Consider the following 26,982-nt stretch of genomic DNA (forward strand, 5'->3'; position numbering starts at 1 on the left):
TAAAATGTCAATTGTATTTAGCTTAAAAAGCTAACTGGGGACACTATTTTAGCATTGTGTATTACTTTGACTTGGTTTTATTGTTAACTCCAAAGGTGGCAACAGAATAAGAATGTACTTTTCCGTGACTCTACATGAGTATTTGATAATAAGTTTAGTTCTTGTCTATTGATGAAATGAAAATTTGCATTTTGAATAGAACAAAATCGTTCTTCACTGATTTTTCATTAGATATTGAACTTTATTCTCTCCAGCAGTGAGCAAAACAAATACACATCTTATATTTTTATTGTCACATTTGTTATTTTTACGTATTATTGAATTTAAAATGAATGAACGTCAACATAAAACAGTACAATACAATTCAAAGTCGTCTTCACAAGCGGTAGTTGTAAGTTATTTTTGGGTCTTGAAAGAACATACAAACATGAAACATACACACTGCTAAGATTATGTCTTATCAAGTTTTTGTCCGCTCATATTCTGCGAAGGGGTAAAGGCCTAGTTGACTACCAAGGGTGGAACGGTAGGGGTGAGGACCTGTGTGACTACTGTATCAGAGCCATAAATTGCACTCTGCACTATCTGAGATTGTCACTAGTTGTTACTTTGAATTCAAGTTATCAAGTAAGCCATTCATGTGTGCTTCTCCACTTGTAACCTGTCTTATTGGTTGTGACACAGCGATTCATTGCTCAAAGCTACACAATATGTTAGCTTTTAGTGCTGAAAACCAATGCAGAGAAATTTCCAATGCAAGCCACAAGAAAAACAATGTAAGCTAATAATGTGTGGCATGTGCAAATTGAATTATTGTATTTCAGCACATTAATTCAAACATTCATTGTTGAACATAATTTGTTGACGTTGCTCCTTTTTGTAATTGTTTGTTTCAGTGGACAAACATGGTTTCATGGTCCATGGTTTATCAGTCCTGCCAGTACTCAGCATTTACCAACAAGAATGTTTTATGAAAAAGAAGTGTTCCTGAGTTCTTTAGAGGAAACCATGCCAGCTGAGTACATTGCAGGAAAATGCTGTGTACTTCCATTCAGAGAATATGTTAGATGTAAGGAAATGTTGTATTCATTAAAATTAAATTTTAGTCTCAAGAGATTTTGCTGTACAGAAGTATAAGCTTGCAGTAAAGTTTATACTGGTTTTCTTGTGTTCACTGAAAATAACTTGTAGAGGAATAACTAAGTCAGAATCTTACTATGACTGCATGTCTCTTCTTTGTCTTCTCTATTGTACAGTGTTCACTGATTTTTGTTTAGTTTACTGATCATTGCTTAGTTTAGTCTTAATTTATTAATACTGACTTGATACTTCTTAGTACTGGCCAACTGGACCTTTTTTCTGCTAGACTCTGCAGACATTGTCTTTTGTTTTATTTGTCACTTGTTTGCAAGGACAAGAATTCACAAGTAAAGGTGGTTCTATTGTCATGGCATTTGAAGTATGCTAGTCACTGGTTGCTTTCTACAAAATAATTTAATAATGCTTCTTATGTAAAATCACACTACCCGCAATTGAATTTGTGATGATAACATTCAATTTTTTTAGAAAACGAATTATTGCACTAAAACATGGCCATATTTTTCTATGGGCTATAATTTAAAATGCCTTAAAAACAATTTCTACAGGGTTTTTTTTTATGTTTTTCATCAGTTTTGCCCCAAATCCGCCGTTGGAACGTAAACAATTGTCATGTAATTGTTTTGGTTGATTTTTATAGGCATTCACTCGTACTTTCTCAAAGCCCTCACTAATACATCTTTGTCCGAGACTATTGTTTCTGTTTTTATAATGAGGTTGTGCAACAAACAATTAATAAGTTACTCAGTAAGTATTAGCCAATGGGAATTTTGCGTTCACCAGTGAAAACAGAAATGAACATGTGACTTTTCTTGCACAGCTCAACATCTTGGTATGGGAATTAACTTGGGAAGTTCTGCAGTCTTCTGAGTCAATTTTTCGGGTATTTAGTCTCCTTTCTCTAGCCCTCATTCGCTCTGCTTCACGGCATTGTTCGGTATTATTTCATCTCCTTTCTCTAACCCTGACTGTTCACTACTGTTTCACCTCCTTTCTCTGGCCCACTCTCTTTCGCGGTCTTCTTCGCTACTTCCTTGCCTGTTGATTCTTGCTTTCTTCTGACCTCTTTCACGTTTTGCTTCACTTAAGGTTACTCCAAACCTTCACAGGTGTCTTCCAGAAAAAAATTCACAGCACGCTGTTTTTAAGGAAACCCCCACAAACTTTATATCAATAGAAAGGTTATGAAATGTAGAATTTGATAAAATTATATTCTATTTTGCAGTTTGCTTTCCTAAGGCAGTAGAAGCCGTAAACGGCAAATCAACCAACTGAAATTCCAGCAAATTAATTGGGCATCAAATGCAGTCATTCATGCAAAATAACTATGCAGTGTTAATCACGAAACATCAATCTCTCAAAGCATGTCAGGATTTCCTTTTATTTCTATTGGTTATCTTTTCATAGATCTGTCAAGTTCCACTATCGAAAAATTCGCATAACGTGTTGCGTTAGAGGCCGCTATGAGAGAAGTATTCAAAATAAAAGAATTCGCCCACACAATTTTGTTCCTTATCTATCAGTGAATGTTCTGACCAAATTTCACAGAAAATCGCTGATTCTACATACCCTATTAATTCTTTTAAAGAGGAGGGATTCTCTCGAAAACCGAGTTTGAGTTTTTGCCATCTAAAGATTTATAATCATGTCACGCCCTCTCAGAGGAAAATGTCAACACCAAAAAAGCCACCAGCCAATGAAACAACGAAACCCTCAGCATTCACAATATGCAAACTTGAGCTTTGCAGGAATGTGATAGTATTACAGTCACGTTTTAGGCGCACATGGTTTAGGCAGGGAGTCAACAATAATGTGCAAAACAGCAGGACAACGATGTGCAACAAAGCAATGTGCAATTGCCAAAGCGTGATTACAAGGAGTCACTCTTGACGGACATGAAATCTAAAATTAAAAGTATTTGATATAGAATCTCTGGACTAAGCCATTTCCCGTGAAAAGGTCACTGAGGGGTCCATGCCTTTTGGCGATTATGACACCTTGACAGTTTATTAACTTTTATTAAAAAATCTCTTTCTCCCAATAACTTGTGCACATTTTAACATTTTATTTTCATTTTTTTTTGGAAAATGTTATCTTAAATAATGAACTTTAATTTGGTTGAAGAAAAGAAAATGTGGCAAAGGTAGCCCCAAGAAGGTTTAGAGTAACCTTAAAGCCTATCTTGAAATCGTTAGATCAACCTCCACTGTCATTTGTTGACATAACAAATAGAAATGAGCTTTCTCTTTTTTTTTCTGCCAAGAAAAGATGGCATTCTTGTGCTTCCCCATTTGGGTTACCTCAAGAGACCTCTCCCCCTCCCCCAGAGTCTGTATGGTGCTTCATGGGTCACCAAATTTTATTAGTTTTGGAGTTCCACTTGGCTGCCGTAGCTCCGCTATTATGCAAAAGAATAGCTGAATGTATTCTTGCATATTAAGCACAGCTGCTGCCATCAGAGATATTTTGTTGAGTGTACTAATATGTTTAACCAAGCCTAAAAGCAGAGCTCCTGGGCTGGGTTGTTCAAAGCCCGATTAAGCTGACCCAGGATAAGCAAGAATTTTGACTTGAGTTTTGTAACTTTGCGGTGAGGTTTTCCGCATATAGTTTTGCCTCTGCTCTGAGTTTAAATAGTCTCAAACAATGCAAAACAACAGCAGTGAAGAACATTTGTTTACAAGAAATATTTCTACTTCTGTTAACTTTTAATCCTGTGTTAGTGTTAACCTGCCTCTGAACAACCCAGCCCTGATTACTACCTGATTACTACATACGCCATTCGAAAACCAGCACTTGGTCAGCAGTCAACTTAAAAGAACCATGCTCTTAACTTTTTTTTTGAGCCCACGATATGGTCACGTAAAAGTATTCTCCTGTAAGGAATAGTTTCATAAATAAAAATGGGGTGTTTGATTCCTAACCCAAAGGATTTAAATTGCTTCACATTCAAGTTTACAACATTGGAGAAAAGTTACTTCATTGTATGAGGTCAGTGATTTCCTTGCTGCAGGTCGGCCCACAGAAATACCCGAGAAAGACATTTATCTTAATGAGGCTCGTTATGATGAGGAGGAAGGACAATTCAGAAAGCTGAAAGGACTGAAGGTATATTAGCTTTGGTTTAATTTTGACATCTAGGTTACAAGAACCCTATCCTTCTGTCATCTTCCCAATCATGGTCTCTTGGACTTCAGTATTGTTTTTCAACATGGCAGTTGAATACTAAGCAATGTCATTTTATCAAAATTTTGTAACAACTTGGTTCTCGAAAAACTTTTCTCTCTTTCTGCATTACACAGTAGTTAACTGATGTTGTTCATACCAACACACCCTTTTTGGTACATCAAAGAAACCACCAATAAAAGTAATACAAATATTTTATCATGGTAAATAACACAATACATTCAAATAAACCTTTTTAAAGTGAAGCCTTGGAGCCGACTGGCTCCTAGCTGCTGGAGCTTATCCCGGTTTCTGTAGCATGAAGCAGCTAGGAGTATTTCTATGACTCCCCCTGGACGGGATGCTAGTCCATCGCAGGTCACTCCCCCGCAATTTGTTAGGTTTCCCCAACAATTCACTGGTACCCATTTATACTCCTGGGTGCAGAGAGGCACTGTGAGAGTTACATGTCTTGCCCCAGAACACAACACAATGTCCCCAGCCAGTACTTGAACCCAGACCGCTCGATCCGGGGACAAGCGCACTAACCATGAGGCCACCGCGACTCCGCTTTTTAGCAATAGGAATTTTCATTTTTTTTTCAGCTTTATATTTAAGCAATAGAGCACTTTTTCCATGTTTACATAGTTCCTCATCTAAACAAAAGGGGGGGTTCAAAGAATGCAAGACAGCATAACTTACATGGCTTACATAACTTACACAACTTACATGTGTTTACATGGCTATGTAAACACATTCAAATCTAAAACATCACAACCATGTTTACATACTCTCATCTAAACACACTCATTGACCAATGAGAGCGCCTATAGCATCTCACATATTTTATAAATAAATTATATTTACTGCTCTTTGATATGTTGAAATTATTTTGCACTTATATTTTGACTGCTTTGTTTGAAAGCGCTATACTTTGACTGTGAGTGTCCAAGAAGATGAATACTATTTCTTTGAAAAGCCAATCACCCCAGGGAAGGTCAGTGATTCTCATGTACAAGTTTTTGAAGCTGAATGCTGTTTGTTGTGTGACTGATGTAGATTTACAGGTGAATCTTATTCCAGTAGGGAAGAGGCTTACAGTAGTTTCAAATTGTTACATAATCAGCTTGTGTAGTTCGATTCATTCTATCACCTTTCAGGCATAGTCATAATGTAGAGTGTTTGATAATTAGCATGCATTGTCCCGCAAGCCCAAATATATGCAGAGATGCTTCTGGAACTTTCTATTATTTACATAAGCATAAAAACTTGTAGGTTTAGCTCGAGATTTCATTCATTATCAGTGTGTGTGTAAGTAATAAAACTTTTGCCATCCGGAGTAGTTAACACAAATTGTGTACTTAAAGATCTTACTTAGGATCTCCCCAGTGTTACTGGGGACAAAACAAGAGACGAGAAGCCATGTTGTCACCAGTAACAATCCCACAAGCAACTAATTTTAAAATGTAATTACATGTATACCGTCAAAATTCAAATTTTCCAACAAATGTTTGCAACTGAAGATGGCACAGGAATGTCCTGACATATTAATTTTCGTTAAGTGAACAATGTTGTTTCCTTTTTGAAAACTTAACTAAAATTTCTAGATGCTGACTGATCTCTATTAACAAATGGGTAATGTTTTTACCTTAAAGCCTAATTTTACAGGGATATTGAACAGACCTGTAACAACACAAAACTTGAAACTTCTAACGCTGGTTTTTTTTCCTGGTGCATAAACATAAGCACAAGCATGTTTTGTTCTCCTTATGCTTATGCTGTGCTTGTAAACAGAATTGGCTAAAATACAGTGACTAGTCCCTTTAATTGCCAAATTTCTGTTGCAATTGCAGAAATCACAAAAGCAATTACATTTGTTACATTCGTGTTAGGTCCCCTCGCCTCTCCTGATTGAAGACTTGGATCTATTAGAAGATGAGCGCAGTCATTCTTCTGCTTTGAGTTCAGCTGATTCAACAGGCGATACCACCAAGGTCAGAAATATCTTGTAATTTGTGTGTATCAGAAAACTTCTCACGCACTGCTGGGAGCCATGCCATGCCACACCTCACAGCCTGATCTTTATTAGCGTAACAACATAACTGTCTTACAATGACACAAAAAAGTGGCTAGAGAATAATTTCACTTCAACTTAATACATTCTAAAAATACTTCACGGGTGGGTGGGTGGGTGGGGCATGTCAGGCAATGGCAGATGGCAAAACAAAAACCAAACCTTTCACAAGCCATGTGACCTGAAACTCCCCCACACACGTACTCAGATTCTCAGCCGTGTGTGAAAAAAAACGTTTTCCGCTTCTTTCATTCCTCAGCCTACATAAAACCACACCTCTCACACATCACTGAGAGCCATGCCAAGCTAAACAATGCAAATGTCGAAAGAGCACAATATAGGAAAAATCAATGCATAACACCCTTTATGCATGCACAAATAACTATTTCGATGGCTAAAGTAGACATGTAACGACCGAAATAGAGTTCCTTGAATGTCCAACTCAACATGAGAAAACAAGCTGTTGGCATGAACTACATAGAATCAAAGGCAATGGCAATGTCTGTCCTTAATTGACTTTGAACAAGTAGAAGCAAGTCTAAGGACTCATTTACGCAATTATTCCAAGCCTTCTTACTTTCCCAGCAGTTGGCATAAATAACAATAATTATTAAAAAGAACGTCAAAGTCCATCCAAAATTGACTTTGTAACTAGTAGATGCGAGTCTAAAGACTCCTTTACATAATTGTTCTGAGCCCTCTCATAATTTGATAGATGACAACAGAAACAATATGATTATCCAAGATGTAGATTACCATAGTCATAACACTCACTCAAAGGACACTATTCGATCCATTAAATCAAGTAGTAACTGGGGTTTGCTCAGATCAGGAAATAGTGCTTTAAAAAAGCTTCCTTTTAATTCTTTTAGAATGTCGTTACTTGATAGGTTTAAATTTTAAAAGTGATTTTCAATTTTACTTTCATTTCTTATTAGTACTTGGATTTGATTGTGATAAGTTTTTAATTCTTTACTCTATTTTACATTAGTTACTGAGGACCTCCCTGAAAACCACGCTATGTGATGGGAGCTTCCTCCATAAAGATTATTTATTATTATTATTATTATTATATTACTTCTCCGACCTCCATGTCTCTGGTAGAGTCTGTCTGGCACACCAAGAGCTGCTGCCTCAGAAGCTCCTCCTGATCATAGGCTATGGATTCCAAATGTTGTGGGGTCCAGACCTTCTTTGTCAAGCTCCTTCTTGATCAGCTCCTTTGCCCAAGTGTAAGACTTAGCCTCTTTGCTCATACTGACTCCTCTTTTGGTATGCAACACATGTTGAAATAATGTAGAGCCTTTGGAGTGGTTTGCAATTCTCAAGAATTTCTCAACGATTTTGACTTGGCAGTGGGGTGTACTGCCATGGGCTAAGAAAACCCATGACCCCTTGTGGAACTGATCATTCTCCAATTTTTTCAGAAAAATAGCTACATGGGAAACAGCAAATGAAAACTGTCTACTGACAAATGGTGCAAGTTATCCCACCGAAAGAAACCAAAGGAACCCAGGGAAAACAAAACTGCCAGCTGGAGGTCACCAAGGTCACCCTTCTCGAGACGACTGATCACTTTCTGCACCAGAGCTGAAGACAGAGGCTCCTTACATTCAGCCAGTCTAACAAGAATTTGCCTGGCAGCATCAACTACTTGCTCCACTACCGGATACTCGTTCGGCTCCTGATAACAACTCTTTTTATGAACCCAGCTCACCCCATACAATGCAGACTTCACTGAAGACACTGAATGAGAATGAATGAGAAACACAATATACAGCATGAAGATCAGAGGATCTATCGGCAAAAAAGCAGCATTGTGACGACCGGCCCATGACCTCCAGGATTTATAAGCACGCAGATAGGTCACAACTGATGTAGCAGCCTGATCACAAACCAATACAGCTGGTAATGCCTTTGCTAGCTGTCACAATTCCAAATGGTCAAAACAATCTGCATGAAAATCAGTTGGAAAGATGACCTCCTCCATGTATTTTACAGCTGCAACAATGACAAATGCCATAACAGCAGAGAGATTCCAGTAAGCACACTTAGCATAAAAGAGGAGTAGATCCACATACATGTACACACACTAAAACTCAGGTCCATACCAGAAGGATCAATGAAGCCATAATAGCTTGGAGCCCGTAACAGGCCTTAGGAGCCAAAACAGCTGATAAGCAATAACAGCAGCTAAAAACAAACAGGTGTCCATAATTAGGTTGTAACTCAAACAATAGCAGACATGATGGCGTGCATGGCACCAGCCACCAAGGACATGATTTGATCATCAAGGTACCTGGCAGCTGTGTCTTTGTAGCTAGAATGATGCATGAAACAAGGCAGCAAACAAGCCTCTAAGTCCAAACATGGGAGCCACAGAAGCAAAGCTGAAGCACCAGTAGTCCAAAAGGTGGCACACCTGTTGTAAAGACACAGCTGGCTGCTACTCCTGGAATAAAGATGCCGTCATAAGGTTGGATCCTAAGGGAGTTTGTTACAAACCCGACCCACGTACCATGCTTGGTAATGAGCAGGGGCCACTACGGTGCAGGGTGCCATTCTGGGACTAATAGGTTCCATCCTCTTCTCCATCTGACATGTGGCACAAAATGCCAGGAACCAGGTATGGTGGCAGGAACAGCCAATTGTAATCCCCTGACCATGAGACAGTGAAGGCAGCTTGACAACCAGGGCTAAGGAATCTGCTACAAAACCTGTCCAACTGCCTAGTCTTTACACTTGCAAACCAGTCGACTGTGTGAGGACCCAAACACTTGTCCAAGTAAGCAAAACAGGAAGGATCGAGCTTAGTCATTTGAATCTTCAATCCGCGACAGCTCGTCAGCAACCCCATTCAACTCCCTGCTGATCCATTCCGCAGTTAGACGAATGTTAAACTCCCTGCACAGCCTATAGATATTAACTCCCTCATTGTGAAGGTTGGATTTGCGGCTGCCTATTGACAGAATGATCTGTGTTCTTTTTGTCGGTTCTGTGTAGAACCTCCTTGCCTCTTAGCAGGGGAGCAAAAGACTTCAAAACTAGACCAGTTGCCCGCAGTTCCGGGAAGGTGGAGCTCTTGTTACTCCCATTGACTGACTAACTTCCTACTGCCGCTTTTCCCCCAACCTGAACAGCAAATCTGCCCCAACCAGAATCACTAGCATGTGAGTAAGTCAAAACTTCAGGCTCAGGACTAGGAGACCAAATCGGATAGCCTGTATTACGAAAGTTCCTCCGCCAGAAAACAATCTCACCTTGAGCATCTGAAGATAACTGGAAAGGGGTGTCCCACAAAACTGCTTGTCCAATGTTCTGGTATAAGCTTCTGGTCCAAAGCGTACCACTGGACCCAGCGCCAAACTCATGGAAGCCAGGAGTCCTGTAAACCAGGCAACTGTGCATGCAGATACTACAATGCAAACTTGTGAGCTATAACATCCCTTAGCACATGGTGAAAAGCATCTACCGTTCTTTGGGGGACTTGAAAGGTTCCAGCATGTAAATTCAGGACATAACCTAGCAGCTCCTTGGATTGGACTGGCACCCATTATCTCTTTGCATCGTTGGCCACAAAACCGCTATGCTGCACATCCTGTCGCACCATGTCAGATACCTGCTGTGCTTCGCAGAAATTAGAATCTCCCCTTGCACCATCATCTAGGTAAATAAATAAACAAATTCTCTGCCTTCTCCAGTGCCTCATCAGGGCTTTTTGGAATGTTGTAAAGATAAAGGACCAACTGAAAGGCCGAAAGGCAAAACAGTAAACTAAAAAACTTACTGGAACTATCAGCCATACAAGAGCAGCCAAGGAACTTTGTATGTTCCGGAAAAATTTCCACATGGTGATATCCACTGGTATAGTCAAATTTGAGGAACCAGTCACCTTGTTAGAACAAATCGGCTGCTGTACGTATGTTCTTGCACTTGAATTTACATGATTGCAGATGTTGATTGACATAGCATAAATCTACAATAAGCCTAAGTTTCCCCGAGCTGTTCATGGCTATGCCTAATAGACTGCACACCAGAAGGTCTGTAGAGCTCACCTCCACCAATGCACCCGACTTCTGCAATTTAGAGATCTCAGCAGACACAAACTCAGCATTACATAACACGCTCCTGTAATTCTGAAAAAACTTTGCCTCAGGTAACTCAACAAACAGCAAAACAATAACCTTCACGAATAACTCTCAGTAACCAATTACTTGCGCCAATATTCTGACAGAAGGCAATGTTCTCTCACAATCGACCTTTGACAACAACACAACTATGATTTACGTCAACAAATGAATCCTGTCCAATTATATCATAAAAAGAATCACTCACAGAACCATCACAACAGGGATCGTTAGCCATTCCGGACATCAGGAATTCACTGGCTTGTTTGTTGATAGTTTCCTGCCCAAAAGCTCCTGCTCCATTTTGGACATTGGCAGCACGACAGTCCCTGGCAAAGTGTCCTGGCTTGAAGCAACAAAAACAGACAGACCGCCCGTCACGTGGCTGACTCTGTTTTCCCGCCACTAATGGCATCATGTAACTTGCATTAATGCACTCAAGGATAACCCTCCTTTCCGAAGAACGTGGAATAACTCCTTTAGCCCTTGGAACCTTACAGGAAGCCGCTCTTTTCTTCTCCTCCCTTAACTGTTTGCTTTCCTTAACGGCCTTCTGTATCTTCTTTTGGTCATCCGAGTCGCTAGCAAGTGGATCAGCAGTGCAGCAGGCAACCATATCCCAGCTGTACTTTTCAGCAAGTAAGATGTGCCTGTTCCTTTCCACAAGCAAATCCTCACCTTCAGTGAGATTTTTAAAACAGTCCTCGCTGTCTTTCGTCGCCAGCGCTTCGTCAATTTTTTTCTAATACTTTCTTGTTTAGATAGTATTGTTTCTTGTTACCAGTGAAGTGAAACTCTGGATCTGCCTCATGGGGTTTCTGAGTGTTCTGAGATTTCAAGATCACTATTATTTCACTCTGCAAGCGCTTCAATTTTGTAGCAATGGCTTGCTGCTGCTTAAGATGCTCCTTCGCCCAGTCCGGTAGTTCTGAAGAAGTGCAGGGAGGTGAAGAACTCCTACTCGACCCACCACAAGAACTGCGATCAGATACATGATCATCACCACTTCAATCAGTGGTACAATTTATTGGTCTCTTGTTGTAGGGTTCAAGCCATTTAGCAGCTCTAGATTTCGTATGAGATCTATCCTTTGCCATCAGAACCGGAAGAAAATGAGAACAAAGCAAACAAGCAGTGAGAACAGACTGAAAAGTGAAAGAACTGAACATACCGGCAATGGCAGATGGCAAAACAAAAACTGAACCGTACAGAAGCCACATGACCTGAAACCTACCCAGACTCCCAGCCATGTGTGATAAAAACGTTTTCCACTTAATTCTTTCATTCCTCAGCCAGCAGAAAACCACACTTAATTATGCAACTGGTGAAGTATAGATAAAGAAAAGCAATAATACAGATTACAAACTTGAGAGAGTCCAGAAAATTATCTCAGGTCCTGTATATTGCACATTTACTTAGACCAAGTTGCATCCACTTCTTCATCCATTCACTTTTTGCCAAGTCAACATTCCACTTCTTATAATTTACAGTTATCATTTTAACATTGTGGAGCCGTGTAGTTAGCAGGCCATATGTCCCGTAAGAACCTAGTTTATGACCTTGCTCACTACGAGTCTCCCATAGCTCAGTGGATAAAACATCTAGCTGGTATCTGAGAGGTCGTAGGTTCAACTCCCGTTGGGAGCACAGAAAATGTTTTATCTGAGTAATTTGACATGCTTTGACTTCTACATTTATTAACCTGTTCCCTCTAGCCATACATTATACCCTATTTGTAAGTTTATTTTTTGTTCTATTTACAGAAACCTAAAAAGCAGAGAGGTCAGTCAGGGTACCTTTTATTTTCTCATGAGATGAGAGCATCTATCAGAAAGGATCATCCAGAGTATGCGTTTGGAGAAATAAGTCGCATCATCGGAGTTGAGGTAATTAGTAACTAAACTCTGTAATCTGTTACAGCCACTGAAACCACTAATCAGCATCCTAACAGATCTGTATTGCACATGTTTCCTGTTAGTGGCGTAACATCAGTGCACAGAAGAAAGCAGAGTATGAAGCTAGGGCCCAAATGCAGCTATCCCAAAGTGATGCTGAGGTAGGTGTATAATCAAAACATCAATCAGCTGCTGTACTGATTAGTTTACAAACTGATGTACAAAATGTTTGTTTTCTAACCCTAACCCTAACCTAAAATGTTTGTTTTCTGATCTAACCACTGTTACTGCAGGGTGCAGCAGACAGCAGTCATGTGTTACCTACTGGCCCAGTGCTAGCTTATGAGTGTTTGTGGAGAGGATGTGATTACCAGTATGAGGATCTACAAGACTTGAAAATACATTTGTTAGACAGCACATGCCATCTTCGTAAATCAGGTGAATTCTGTATTATTATGTAAACAGCATGGGCTGGAGTACAATGTTAATTAGTGTTTTCTGTTCATGAAGAGTGAAACAGGACAACATTTTAAGTCAATAGCATATCGCCAAAATGTGGAATGCCAGTTTTGCTCATCAACTGCTGGCACATAACACAATGCTAGATATCTACATATCTAGAGCAAGAGTGGGAATATTAAGATCAATAAAGTTCAGATTGTGTTGGTGGAGGGGGTTTACTATTTAAAACTTATAACATTTGGTTCTTATAAATAACTGGTATCAAAGGAGACACATTGAAATATTCTTCACATTACGTGTGTTTTGTAGAGGATGGTTTTTTCCATTGCCTGTGGACTACGTGTACCAGGGAGCGCCGAGGAATGAGGTGATAAAACGAATGTGCCTAATCTAACGACTGTTTAACAAATTGAAAATACAAGTTGCCACAGTAATTCCCTCTCAAAATTTTCCTATTCAGTAACAGATTAGGTAAAAGTTTATAATCAATTGTGACTCTTTGTTCTTATCTTTTAAGCTTTGCTATCAGTGGCTGAAATCTTTCTTCTTAGCTCAGCTAAATTGTTAAGAATAACTATATTCTCGAAATCCACTCTAATCAAAATTGTTCCATTCTTGCACTGGACCAAGTGGCCAGACACAGACTTTGCTTTGATACAACCCTGGACAGGGCTTGTTGGGACCAATTTTAGAAAATACCAAAATTGTGCTGGTATACTGGTGCTAGTGGTGGCTATCCCCCTCCCCCTCTTTCAATGTTGGTTTGGGTAACATGATTCAGACCAAATCAGCATTGAGTGGGATGGGAAGGTGGGCCAGTTTGATGTGCTCTGATTACATCACGCTCTCTATAAGCCTGCAGCTGATCCACCATAGTATTACATGCATTTGAAAAATTGGTAAACTTTCTCGACAGTTTCGTCCAGAGTTGCAGCTACCTATGTACCTACCTACCCACCACTGACTCATGCGAATATCTATCTTTTCATTTTCTTTTCTCTTCTCTACAGGCCATTTAATGCCAGCTCTAAGCTATTCAGACATTGCAGAGAGGTGCATTTAGCAGGGCAACCAAAACAAATTACCCAGCAACAAAGAAGCAAGTGAGTCTTGAACATGTGTGAGTTAAATGAGGAGATTGAATTTAGATAGTGAGACAAACTTTTGTTTCCCTGAAAAAAACTTATTGGAAATGGTCATCTTGACCTGTTCTTGTGACTTTTTTTCTCCTGGCACCCTTTCTGAAACTCAGGGCTATATGAAAAGTGAATCACTTAAGGAGGTTCTGTTATTATCTCCAGTGTACTTGCTATTACATGGCCTCAGTCATAACTTTTTTGGCTTTAACTTAATAACTGAAAATGTTTGTGACAACTTTTAGTTTTCATTTGTTAACATCGATGTGTAGTTACCTTTAACTAGGGAAAATATCATTAGTGATGTAACATCAAAATGTAACCCCATTTTGGATCCATTTGTTATTAATCGTGGGGTGAGCAACAGCTGTTTAATTTTAGTAAAATGACTTTTTGAAGCAAGTGAATAAACCGAGTAATTAGTTGACAAAGCTGTTTGGTATTACTGTATCTTTCTAGGAACTACTTCCCAAAACACCAGGCAGCATTGATTGTATCCAGTCCAGAGCCCACAACTGTGCAACGCACAACTGGCCCCACTGTTAATGTCCCCTCAATGAGCTCTAATAGAGCACCAACTCACTTGATGGGAATGATCCCTGGGGGAAATCAGTTTGCTCAGTCAAGCAATCAAATTCAAACTTCCAATCAGATTCAAACCAATGCTTATATTGGAGGACGGCTCACACCACAAGCCATGCAGCAAGGTTGGTTTTTACTACATTAACTATGCATTTACTAAGATACCAGGTCTTTGGTCAATTGATTACCTTCTATATCTATAAGTTACCATAGGCTTATATTTGATACTTACTTTGAATTTGTGCAGTAGTAATTAATGTTCCATGTTTGCAGCACTTTATCAAGGTAATACTGGAGTGAGTGCCATGACTAGTCCACCAGCACAAGGCATGCTACATGGTATGACACAACAAGCAGTGACACAACAAGTGCCTGCCACAGGTAACATGTGCCACATGCAATCTATTGCTTCCTTCTTTACTTACCTGTATAGCACAGTTATATACACCTTCCAATTCAACTGTACTCCTGGTTATTGAAGGTAAATCAATCATTACTGCTCCTTCTCAATGTTGCTGTCTGTTAGTGAGAATTCTCACCTGTTTCAAGTTTTAAAAAATGTTTACATGGTAGCATAGTTCTCGGAGCAAACTTGTAGTAGAATTGACTATCACTTGCAATCTGGCATAAAACAAAATAATAATCTTACACTTGAAAACTACTGGCATTGTCAGTCACTGAACATGACTTTTGTTGCAAACTATTCAGGTCAAATTGGAGGCTTTCCTCAACAACAACAACAGCAGCAAGTCAAACAACAATACAGCCCTGCACCACAGCAACAACAGTTTAACTTCCAACCACAGATCAACCAGATCAACAGCATACAGCAGCACTACCCTCAACAGGTACAACAACAACAACAACAACAACAACAACAGCCTCAACAACAACCACCACCACCACCACCTCAACAACAGCAACAGGTCATGCCACCAGTCCATGTCCAGCCTGTGCCACCCGTCAAGGAAACAGTAAGATAAACTTAAATCACGTACATGTACTTGTCATAGCAATGTGAAGAATCATAAAGTGTTTATAATGAATGTATTAGCATGAGTTATTCAGAGCCGATGATGAGATGACAGCAAATGATCATGATCCAGCTAAACCTTGTTATGGTGAATACAATAAGTAGATTATCATATTACTTAAAGAATGAAGAAAAGAACTTCTCGATATTTACAGGATGCCATTTGCACTATTAGACTGAAAAATATGAAAAGAATGATCAAAGAGGACAAGCTTCCTGTCTTTCGTACTTTCATTCTCTTAATTTGTTCATAAATTGCCCTCTATTTGAAAGCAAAAACATCATTATAGATGCTGTGTTATACTGATGATGTCTGGCCTGTATTGTGTTCAGACCGTGGAACAATAATGTTAAGGTCATTCCACTGAAATAGAACCTGCACTGAGATTTTTGTCAAACTTTGCCTATTGACTGTTTATATTGTAGGAACTTAAATTTGGAAATAAAAATGAGGGGTCCCCATGTTCATTTATGAGCAACAGTACCTTGCTTATACCATGTAAATCCTCACAATAGCACGATGATGATAGTCACGATTGCTTGCTAAACTCATGTTTCCGACGATTGTTTCTTGCTTAACACTGAGAATTGCGCATATTTATTTTACATGGAGAAATTTATTACTCAATTCAACACAACAGAGAAAAATGAATGGTCACCATACTTGTTTTCAAGAAAGTGACGATTTACCTCTATGGCAAGGTCCAGCTGCAAAGGAAAAGCCACCATTTTTTAATGCGCGCACACTAATCACGCTTGCAATTATGCGCAGTAGGGATGCGCAATGCAATACTGGGGAATGACCTTAAAAAGCCCTTGTTTATTGTTCTAAATTTTCAGGTATACTTTTTTCATCTCACAGAGACGGTGAGACTCTTCGTGAATTTTGGCTTGAGTAGCTTTTTTTCTTCTTATTTTGCTTTAAGAAGTATTACTTAAACCTCTTGTATAACCATGCCTTTTAAAAAACAAAAACATATCAAAAATTCCCACCTGGAAAAAGTCCATTCTCATCCAATTTCATTCTCTGTCACTGAGTTGGAAGAACTTTTGCCATTTTTAGGAGATCAGTGGGATTTTTGTCAATGGCAGAGCCAAATAAACAATGGTTATTGTTCTGTGGTCTTAAAGCTACAGTGAGTGACAAAAGTGTTCAAACACTTGGCAGTAAAATTTGATTTTTGAGTGTCTTGGAAACATTTCCCCCCTACCCCTTCCCCCCAAACAATGTTGATTTTTCTATTTTTTAGACTCCACAGACCACAGCACCTACACAACATCGAAATAAGGGGCTGGGAGTATCAGTGAAGTAACACTAGATGCAAATAAAATATAATAAGAGGTTAAATATAGAAAACTGTCACTTTCTAAAAGTGTTTCAGCTATTTTTGGCACCAATTGTAGCTCATCAAATTCTTACATGATTTTCTGATACCATATGCAGCCTTCACCCATATTCCTCGCTCCACCTCCTAAGCCACAACGACTGCATCACTCCGATGCCTACCTGAGGTACATTGAAGGACTTCGTGACGGCAGTCCACATATGAGCAACTGGAACCAAGCACATAAACCTGATGCAACTAGTATGACCCCTCAGCAACTGGCCCAGCTACCAATCCAGTGGCTGGGTTGTGGCTATGGTGACTATGAAAATGCTGTTGATGCATTATGGAATTTAAGAGATCACATGCTCAGGGATGCTCTATTGCTGTCCAGGATGACTGAACATTAGATCAGTTCAAAGCTTTCTAATGTACTCTTCTCTAACTAGGTTATTTGTCACGTGCATAGCTTGGGTTGACAGCAGAAATCACTGATCAGTTTTCTTTAGTTCATTGCATAGTTTTCTGTTTGATACATTCATACATACATGCGAAAGGTTATGTAAGAGGTAATTATTAAAAGAAAATTGTAGCATTCTTGTAGCAAGTCAGGTTACCTTTTTTTTTTCAGAGAACAGTCTGAAATTTTGGAAATCAAAGTGTTTTGCCAGTGTTTGATGTCCATTGGTTTTTACCTTACCTGTTATAGTTTAGTATCTCGCTTGTTATCATATTTCTTTTACATTGTCATTGTGTTGATGTATTAGTTTTGTGCAAGGACGCTAGGTTATGTCATTCCGTCACCAGTGAGAATGTAAAGAAAATGTAATTGGCAATGATTCTATTTTATTTGACACGAGTGACACTTGCATCTGCCTACTACTGTTTATTTCATTTGATCTGTGTTACAAGGGTTTTTTGCATTACATCTGGGTCATAGGTGACTCGCTATAATATCTCATTCCTCTGGACAGTTTTCTAGTGAAAGGAAAGCTCGTCAAGTGTTCATCAAAAGAGGTTTTTTCTAATTGCAATAATAATCTGACCAAGTAATCCTGCCATCATGCTATCTTGTAGTTATGGTTAGGTTAAGCCTGCATGGTATAGTCAAATGTAACTTGTCTCCTGTTATGTTTTAGTTTTCCTTGCTTGAAGGGTAACAGTTTACATACCATATTCTTTGGGTCTTGCCATATTCGAAAATTGGTGTGTCACTACTTTCTCTTACAATTACACTCCTATTTGTCAGTAGGGGTTCCATCTTTTGCACTGCTTAAGACTGTTCATGATGCTAAGGGGGTGAAATATACTATATATCAGTTAATAAGCTAGTTGTTTCTATGCATCTTGAATTGTTGCAGTAATCAGCAACATCTTTAGGTGAGAGAGTGTTTTGTTGCCAAAGGCCTTAGTGTTACCTTTGGGATGAATTTATTGTCATCATGGGGATTTGTAACATATATTGATGCATTGCAATTGCAAGAGAGTATCTCAGCAACAAACATAATTATAAAGGAGGAATGTGGGACCATTCATTTTTTCATATAAGGTAGAGGGGCTGGTGGGACTTAGGGGGGCATGCTAAAACATATAGCTCAAAAAGGGGACAAGCAGAAAAATATGTCTAGGGGGCACTCAAAACATTACCTTATTGACAACTTCCACAGTAGTGCAAAAGTTCTGCTAGTACTCCTAAAATAGCATTCCTGAGGATCTCAAAGTTTTGAAATTTCCCAGGGGAGCATGCCCCCAGGCCCCCTTACTTTGTTAGATACCCTACAGCAAGAACTAAGCCTCTACTAAGCATTTGGTTGCAAAATATAGCTCAACCTCCACAAACAACCTCCCTTTTATAAAACAGATGCAACATCAGTCTTTTGTCCTGCTTTTGTCAGTTTGCACTTGAATATAGGTATTGTAATGAGAGCATCTATAATAGTCCAAAAGTTCTGCCAGAATACCTAACATAGCATTCCTGGGACTCTGAAAACTCAAAATTTTCCAGGGGAACATGCTTCCGGACCCCCCTACTATATAATGTACTAGATACACAGCAGCAGGAACTAAACCTGTACTAAGAATTTGGTCGCTAAATGTAGCTGACCTCCAGAGTGTCCTCCCTTAAATCAAAGGCTCCCATGAGCCACCTCATGGATGAATAGGCCAATTCCAAGTTAACTCTTGCCTGTGTCAAAACAAGTCTTTGTGCAAAACTATTCATATGAAAATGTATGTCACCTGTATGTTCATTCTCATGAAAATCAAGTCATTTTCATATGGAACGTTTTGCACAAGCACTCGTTCTGAAAAAGAGGCCAAGAACAACTTGGAAGTGGAAGTAAAGTCTGCATACAAGCTAAGTGGCCTGTCATACCGGCACTTATCCAGGTTTCTGCAGCATGAAGTGACTAGGAGTATTTCTACTCCCCCCTGGATGGGATGCTAGTCCATTGTGGTTTTACCCCCCCCCCCCCCCCCCCAACATTAAATTTGCCTGTACCCATTTATACACCTGAGTGGAGAGAGGCACTGAGAGTAAAGTGCCTTGCCCAAGAACACAATACAAAGTCCCCAGCCAGGGCTTGAACCCAGACTGCTTGAAGTAGAAAAGAATTTAAAAAATCAATTAACAGGTTGTTTACACAGACTGCTTATAAATTTTAAAATTGTTAATAATTAATTTTCATTGGAACTGGAACATTGTTATTCTATTAACTTGTACATGATGTAGTGTCAAAGAATGACAACAGTCTGTTGCAAAATGGAATCATTGAATGAGAGTTCACCGCATTCACCAGTCAGTCCAAAATTGACACCTAGTCACTGGTGTTGGTTATGATATGTGTTTTTAAAATATTACTGAGTCGGCTGTTCATTTTGGGTCAAGGTAAATTGGTTGTGGTGCTAGTTCAGTTAACATGAAACAGCTGTATAACAATTATGCAAAAATTATAATGCAATGCATGATTTTGGCATATTTTATTTGAGACAATCAACTTAAGAATGTTAAGATGCTATGTCAAACATAGACAATTTGATTTTAGCTTGCTGGTAAATGGGAAATCTATAGATAGAAAAGTATTTCCTTCAATATTATAAGAATCATTTCAGACAGTTTTGTTTCATTCTTGAACCTGAAATGAAGGGGCTGTTTTTATTCACAATTTATAAGTTTTTTTTTACCATATAACGATATCCATGGAGAGTGACAAAGTTTTATACAAGGAGGCTCTGCCCCAAGGCCAAAACCTTATCCATTTTACATAATGTTTTTGACAGGAAAGGCTTCCCTTTCATATACATGTAGCTTGCAGCTTGAAACCCCTTTCACAAATCTAATGTAGCCCCACTAGATCATATTTCTTGGATAAATAAACAATGTTTGAAATCCCTTACCCGTTACCGTAAGTCTTGTAATACCCCCAGCCTGAAAAAGTGCACCTTTAGTCAACTATATGGAGAAGCCCCCCCAGCTTGGTGCAATACAATAATAAGGGTACATACACTACATGTTGTAGTGTTTGTAAGTAAAATAATAATTTTCTTTCTTGGAGACAAAAATCACAGCATTTTATTCCTATATATCGTGGTAATTGTTTGTGCTAATCTCACTAGCAATGCAGTAATATTGAAAAGGATTGCAGATGTCTCCCAATAAATTTTTGCAATGACTACAGAACATACATTTTTTTTTATGTTGACAAGTATCCAGCATTCTCTTCTCCATAATTATTTCAAGTTTTGATTTCAATTTGTTTAAATCTCTCATTTCTAGAAGCAAAAGAAAAACTCTAAATAACCAGCCACCATGCGTCCAGTTTACGTTTGACTCAACTGAACAGTACATCTCTCTCACAAAAAGTAGATCTACACAGTCTCTTGGACTTAATTTGCCCATCCATCACTAAAATATTTCGGCATATATTTACTCGATTGTTCATGTAGGTTGAGTTGCATACCATCTGTGAAGAAATTTTCCCTCTGGTCAAGCTGCATGGAATACAAAAGAAATGTAGTGTGAACGACAACAAAACTAAAAGATAAGGTAATTCAAATTTCTTTCCTGAGGTATTTTTAAAGAGCTTAATATATAGATTTAGCCAAGCCTAAAAGCGGAGTTCCTGGACCAGGTTGTTCAAAGCCGGATTGAGCTAACCCAGGATAAGTGAGAACTTTGATTTGAGTTTTAATGTAACCTTGTGGTGAGGTTTTCTGCCTATATTGTTTGGCCTTCTGTTTTGAGTTTGAATAATTTCAAACTACACAAAGCATAAGCAGACAAAACATTTTCATGCAACAAAAACTAATACTTCAGTCAAATTTCAATCCTGGCACTTTTTGTCTATCTGAATCATCCAACGAAAAATGACGTCACATCCGGTAAAACAGCGGGCTGAGCGGCAAAATCAAATTTGAGTATGGCATAATATATAATCGTTCTCTCAGTAAGTAAAATGGCAATATTTCGCAATCTGCCGGATATTTTCATTTGGCCACGATAAACAAAATTTTGTCTTCCTCGTCAGATCAGTTTGTTTGAAGAACAGGGCAATTATTTATCCAAAAACACGCTGTTTTGAAGGCGTGTTTTTTACGAAATGTCATTTCTTCCTCGCTGAATTCCACAGGAGTCATCGTTTGCGTGGAAATAATGAATTCTACAATCATGGCCAAAAGTCTTGGGACAAATTTGCACTTTTGGCGCTTTTGCGTACACGCCAGGCGCGAATACAACCTCACCTGCCTAACCTCGCCCCGGAATATGCTGTTACTGAATGGTCATACAAGAGGCACTAGTTGCTGCTGAGTAGTCTTGTGAACTAAAAGTGACAAAATGTATATTAAATCTGTGCCAGCTCAGTACAATTTAATACAAAATTTTACTCAGCCGCAAAAAAAGTAATTGTTAGCAGCTGATATTACATGTACTTTGTGAAGGCTTCTGGAAGGGTTATACTTTTATAAACTACCTGGCAGCAAGTACTATTTTGATTTACTAAAGCAAGATTGTAGTAACTGCTAGGAAAATGTGTTTAGTACATCCCAGAAAAATTGGGTGGGGGTCAGTGCAGCCCACTTCACAAAACTCTTAACCTATTTATGACCAAACTCCGCGACTCATTGTTTCCACGGTACAATCAGCCTCTATACCTGACAATAACTTGACAAAAGACGAACAACAAGCACTGAAACGACTGAAAAACGACAACAACATTGTCATACTACCGGCCGACAAAGGACGTGTCACTGTTGTTATGGACAAGACTGACTACTTTGACAAAATGGACGCACTTGTTAACGACAAACAAACTTACTTCAACGTAAACTTAACAGCAAAATACTTACGCTTAAAAAGACTGACGCTTTTGACACTCAACCCGACTATCGACTGAGGTGCTCAGTACCTCAACCGCCGAAACTTTACGGACCACCGAAACTGCACAATCCTGGTATACCGATGCGATCTATAGTGTCATTCTGTGGGTCCCCTACGTATCAACTGTCTAAGTACTTGGCGACCATACTGCAACCCCTTACCGACAAATCAAGACGCAAACTACAATCTACGGAGAACTTTATTGACGCTATTAAGACAGTACAGATACCTGACGACTACAAACTTGTGTCTTTTGATGTGAAATCACTGTTCACCAGTATTCCACTTCAATTGGCATTACAGTGTACCGAGACCGCTATACAACAATCTACTGTTAAACTACCGTTACCGACAGAAGACATCATGGACTTACTGAACCTTTGCCTTACATCGACTTACTTTCAGTACAACGGCAAACACTACAAACAGTTGCATGGAACAGCAATGGGGTCGCCTGTTTCTGTTGTTGTCGCAGAAATTGTGATGCAACACGTGGAGGAATGCGCCCCTGCAACTTGCCGACAAACGATACCGCTTTGGTTACGCTACGTTGACGACACCTTTACCGCCGTTCACACAGACGAAATCGACGATTTTCACGACCACCTAAACGAACAGAACGCCAACATCCAGTTTACTAAAGAGATCGAAGAAAATGGAAAACTTCCTTTTCTAGACTGCTTGGTAAGCCGCGACAACAACGAACTACGAACTACGAGTGCTTAACCTACAGTGCAAACTATTTTCAACGACTGACTCTGGAAAGCTGGTACACTAACCTAGAACAAACGCCTCTTAACAGATGTCAACAACTACCGGCGCCTTACAAACGACTTATCCATGACAGAAACGAAACCGACAAACCGACTTCTAACAGACCGACTTAACAATACGTGGACCAAAAACCGACCTATTTGACTAACAATAGACGGATCGAAACCCACCTATGACTGATGACAAACTTTACACGAGTCTTCCAGCCAATACCATCATGGCTATACTGACCAATCACGTTCAACGGACCAGACTTACAACATCATCGACTGACAAACACCATTCACTTGACTCTGAAGATGACTTCCGCTCAGGTTGTCGAAACATCAGTCACCAACAACCGGGTGAGTGTAGTTCTGAAAAGAACTGTTGTTGGTGACTGATGTTTCGACAACCTGAGCGGAAGTCATCTTCAGAGTCAAGTGAATGGTGTTTGTCAGTCGATGGAAGACTCGTGTAAAGTTTGTCATCAGTCATAGGTGGGTTTCGATCCGTCTATTGTTAGTCAAATAGGTCGGTTTTTGGTCCATGTATTGTTAAGTCGGTCTGTTAGAAGTCGGTTTGTCGGTTTCGTTTCTGTCATGGATAAGTCGTTTGTAAGGCGCCGGTAGTTGTTGACATCTGTTAAGAGGCGTTTGTTCTAGGTTAGTGTACCAGCTTTCCAGAGTCAGTCGTTGAAAATAGTTTGCACTGTAGGTTAAGCACTGAGCAGAGTCCTAGTCAATGTTGTGGTTTGTCAGTTGATGATGTACAGCAATGTGATTGTTGGCATCACCATTTCTCGTGGCTAGTTTGTGTTCAGTCAGTCTCGTGTTAAGGTTTCTGCCAGTCTCACCAATGTAGGAAGCCTGGCAGTCGGAGCATTTGATCTTGTAAACTGCTCCCTGTCTGTCGTTAGGTTCGTCTCTGTCTTTCACGTTGGTCAGTAAGTGTCGTAACGTAGTTGTAGGTTTGTGGGCTACACGAATGTTGTAGGGCTGTAGGATCCGTGAGATGGTCTCAGAAGTGCCCTTAATGTAAGGTATAGTCACTTTAATAACAGATGTAGGGTTCCTGTTCGTAGCGTCAGCTTCAGTAGGTCGGTAAATGTTTCGTCTAGTAAAATCAGCGTTGTAGTTGTTTTTGTGAAAAACACGTTCAAGGTATCTGTTTTCGTCGCGTAAGCTGTCCGGTGTGTCACAAACTAGTTGCGCTCGTCTCGTCAAAGTCTTTATAGTCGTGGCTTTGTGTGAAGTCAGGTTGTAGGATGATTCGTCAAGTAATCTGTCGGTATGCGTCGGTTTTCTGTACACTGTCGTTCGTAGTTCGTTGTTGTCGCGGCTTACCAAACAGTCTAGAAAAGGAAGTTTTCCATTTTCTTCGATCTCTTTAGTAAACTGGATGTTGGCGTTCTGTTCGTTTAGGTGGTCGTGAAAATCGTCGATTTCGTCTGTGTGAACGGCGGTAAAGGTGTCGTCAACGTAGCGTAACCAAAGCGGTATCGTTTGTCGGCAAGTTGCAGGGGCGCGTTCCTCCACGTGTTACATCACAATTTCTGCGACAACAACAGAAACAGGCGACCCCATTGCTGTTCCATGCAACTGTTTGTAGTGTTTACCACTGTAAGGTTCAGTAAGTCCATGATGTCTTCTGTCAGTAACGTTAGTTTAACAGTAGATTGTTGTATAGCGGTCTCGGTACACTGTAATGCCAATTGAAGTGGAATACTGGTGAACAGTGATTTCACATCAAAAGACACAAGTTTGTAGTCGTCAGGTATCTGTACTGTCTTAATAGCGTCAATAAAGTTCTCCGTAGATTGTAGTTTGCGTCTTGATTTGTCGGTAAGGGGTTGCAGTATGGTCGCCAAGTACTTAGACAGTTGATACGTAGGGGACCCACAGAATGACACTATAGATCGCATCGGTATACCAGGTTTGTGCAGCTTCGGTAGTCCGTAAAGTTTCGGCGGTTGAGGTACTGAGCACCTCAGTCGATAGTAGGGTTGAGTGTCAATAGCGTCAGTCTTTTTAAGCGTAAGTATTTTGCTGTTAAGTTTACGTTGAAGTAAGTTTGTTTGTCGTTAACAAGTGCGTCCATTTTGTCAAAGTAGTCAGTCTTGTCCATAACAACAGTGAGACGTCCTTTGGTCGGCTTGTCAGCACTCCTGGGTTTAAACCATTTACTATGGAACCTTTCTTTGAGTATATATCTAACCGAATTCGCAAAAACATGCCCGTATTGACTCAAAGACAGTCCCAGCGGCCAGAAGTCCTCTGACCACCCCCCCTGGCTAGGAGATTGGCTCCTCACGCATGCACGTGGCATGGACCACTCCAGCAGGGTGCCATGTCAACACAGCAGCCTCAAACAAGATCAAACAACTGAGTAGAATATCCAGAAACATAGTCAATATGAAGCTTATTTAACACTGAAAACTCAAGGTCTAGTTGGGGGTATTAGTACAAGACACCCTCCCCTCCCCCCTGCTTTTGACAGCTGGCCACCAGCAGATAGGCCAGTCATTGGGCCATGTGCCCAGCCTGGCCTTAACGGAGCCCTCCCCCCCTGCGTTTAAGGTGGCTGGCTTAGCCAGGCGAGAACCTAACGGGCATGTTTTTGCGAATTCCCTCAGATATAAACAATTTGGCTCGCCTAACTGGAACAACTCTCGGCATGGCGAGTGTCATGTAATGCCTAGATTTAAGATTTAAAGCAGCAATTTGTGTCAAAGAAGAGAAAATTAGCTCGGCAAAACCCACTGTGATCAAATGACTGAGGGAAACTTAAGCAAAGAGGGATATTTGCACTTTTGATTATTCAATAAGAGTTATGAATGATCATGCAGGGTCAACTTTTACTCGACCTACAGGGGCTACATTTTCACATACGAACACTTGATAAAGTTGCCTCAGGCGGGAGGGTTATCTCGGGTACCCGAGACCATATAAATGGGACCCGTGATGCCTTAAAGAATAACCCACGATTTTTTAAGGGAAGGTCCTTAAACAGGACCTTAACTTAGGGCTTCAATGGCAGATTCCTTCTGATGGCTTGGATTGGAATAATTGATTTAATTACTTTTACAGAGGACTAGAACTTAAAAATCTTCCTCGAATTTCGATCCAGCGAGACATAAGTTTCCACGCCGTGAATCAAGTTTTTACCGGGCGTTTCAAAAGCACTCACCAAAGAGAAAGAGACTGATGACCCCAAAGTACCAATATATATGTACTGTGTCTTACTGAAAACAACAATCTTCAACGAGAGATGTGGGATACTGACCTTTAGCATGCGATCCAGCTTGTCTCTTCTACCAATACACGTGAGCCAAGAGCAACAAAAGCTCTGGTGACAGCGACTTTCGGAGCTAAACGGCTTCTGTTAATTATGTTCCCGTGGTACACAGTGCAAACTACGGCCAGCAATACTTGTTGTTAACATTATAGGCTATTGCACTTATTGTTATCACTAAATCACGGACAACAACAACCAAAAGTCGGAACAACACCAGTTTTGCGAATGCGGAAAATTCGCCATACGATGACAGAAGGCTCTCCGTTATTTTGCTTCAAAACAATAATAAACTTTTCTCTTTTCGCGAAAATTTCGCTTAAAAAGTCGAAGTATTGTGTTTGCAACATCTTTCCATCCTCAATATAAAATGAAACGAAACTGATGGTTTACAAATTGAGGGAAATCGTACCTAACCGAAACGCAATTTTTTCGCTTTGTGGAACGAGCAGTGAAGCGCAGTTTAAACCGGGTGTAACGTCATTTTTCGTTGGATGATTCGTGTACGGAATTTTCAGGAGTCTACTGCCCCTTCTGACCTGTAGCCTGCGAACGCAGACGTATTTCCGGCTGTCACTTGGTTCCGCCGAAAAATAATGTCTGCGAACCCGATCTAGAAAACGATTTCTGTGACGTAGGAATTCTAAGCCAATCACAGTTT

General features: G+C 39.9%; 2 protein-coding genes and 1 pseudogene across 2 annotated transcripts in view; 2 read left to right on the forward strand and 1 right to left on the reverse strand.

Moving 5' to 3' along the window:
- LOC110052202 (protein polybromo-1-like) overlaps nucleotides 1-18,418 on the forward strand; it is a 218,513-nt gene extending 200,095 nt beyond the window's left edge. Inside the window, exons 39-51 of the mRNA XM_020758318.2 lie at nucleotides 897-1,069; nucleotides 4,112-4,206; nucleotides 5,189-5,260; nucleotides 6,156-6,257; nucleotides 12,228-12,350; nucleotides 12,443-12,520; nucleotides 12,653-12,797; nucleotides 13,131-13,188; nucleotides 13,832-13,924; nucleotides 14,417-14,664; nucleotides 14,813-14,920; nucleotides 15,248-15,513; nucleotides 17,017-18,418. Coding sequence (XP_020613977.2) covers nucleotides 897-1,069; nucleotides 4,112-4,206; nucleotides 5,189-5,260; nucleotides 6,156-6,257; nucleotides 12,228-12,350; nucleotides 12,443-12,520; nucleotides 12,653-12,797; nucleotides 13,131-13,188; nucleotides 13,832-13,924; nucleotides 14,417-14,664; nucleotides 14,813-14,920; nucleotides 15,248-15,513; nucleotides 17,017-17,307 — 1,852 coding nt within the window. The 3' untranslated portion in view covers nucleotides 17,308-18,418. The remainder of the gene's footprint in view (nucleotides 1-896; nucleotides 1,070-4,111; nucleotides 4,207-5,188; nucleotides 5,261-6,155; nucleotides 6,258-12,227; nucleotides 12,351-12,442; nucleotides 12,521-12,652; nucleotides 12,798-13,130; nucleotides 13,189-13,831; nucleotides 13,925-14,416; nucleotides 14,665-14,812; nucleotides 14,921-15,247; nucleotides 15,514-17,016) is intronic.
- On the reverse strand, nucleotides 10,586-11,080 carry LOC149100890 (uncharacterized). Its single transcript, XM_089276475.1, has one exon. The coding sequence runs from the start codon at nucleotides 11,078-11,080 to the stop codon at nucleotides 10,586-10,588; it is 495 nt and encodes a 164-aa protein (XP_089132601.1).
- Nucleotides 18,419-22,130: 3,712 nt separating the features above from the next.
- On the forward strand, nucleotides 22,131-22,924 carry LOC149100891 (uncharacterized; annotated as a pseudogene).
- Nucleotides 22,925-26,982: the final 4,058 nt, after the last annotated feature.

The sequence above is a fragment of the Orbicella faveolata genome, unplaced genomic scaffold, assembly GCF_042242905.1.
Source record: "Orbicella faveolata isolate gen_17 unplaced genomic scaffold, um_ofav_v1 contig_4, whole genome shotgun sequence".
Lineage (NCBI taxonomy): Eukaryota > Metazoa > Cnidaria > Anthozoa > Scleractinia > Merulinidae > Orbicella > Orbicella faveolata.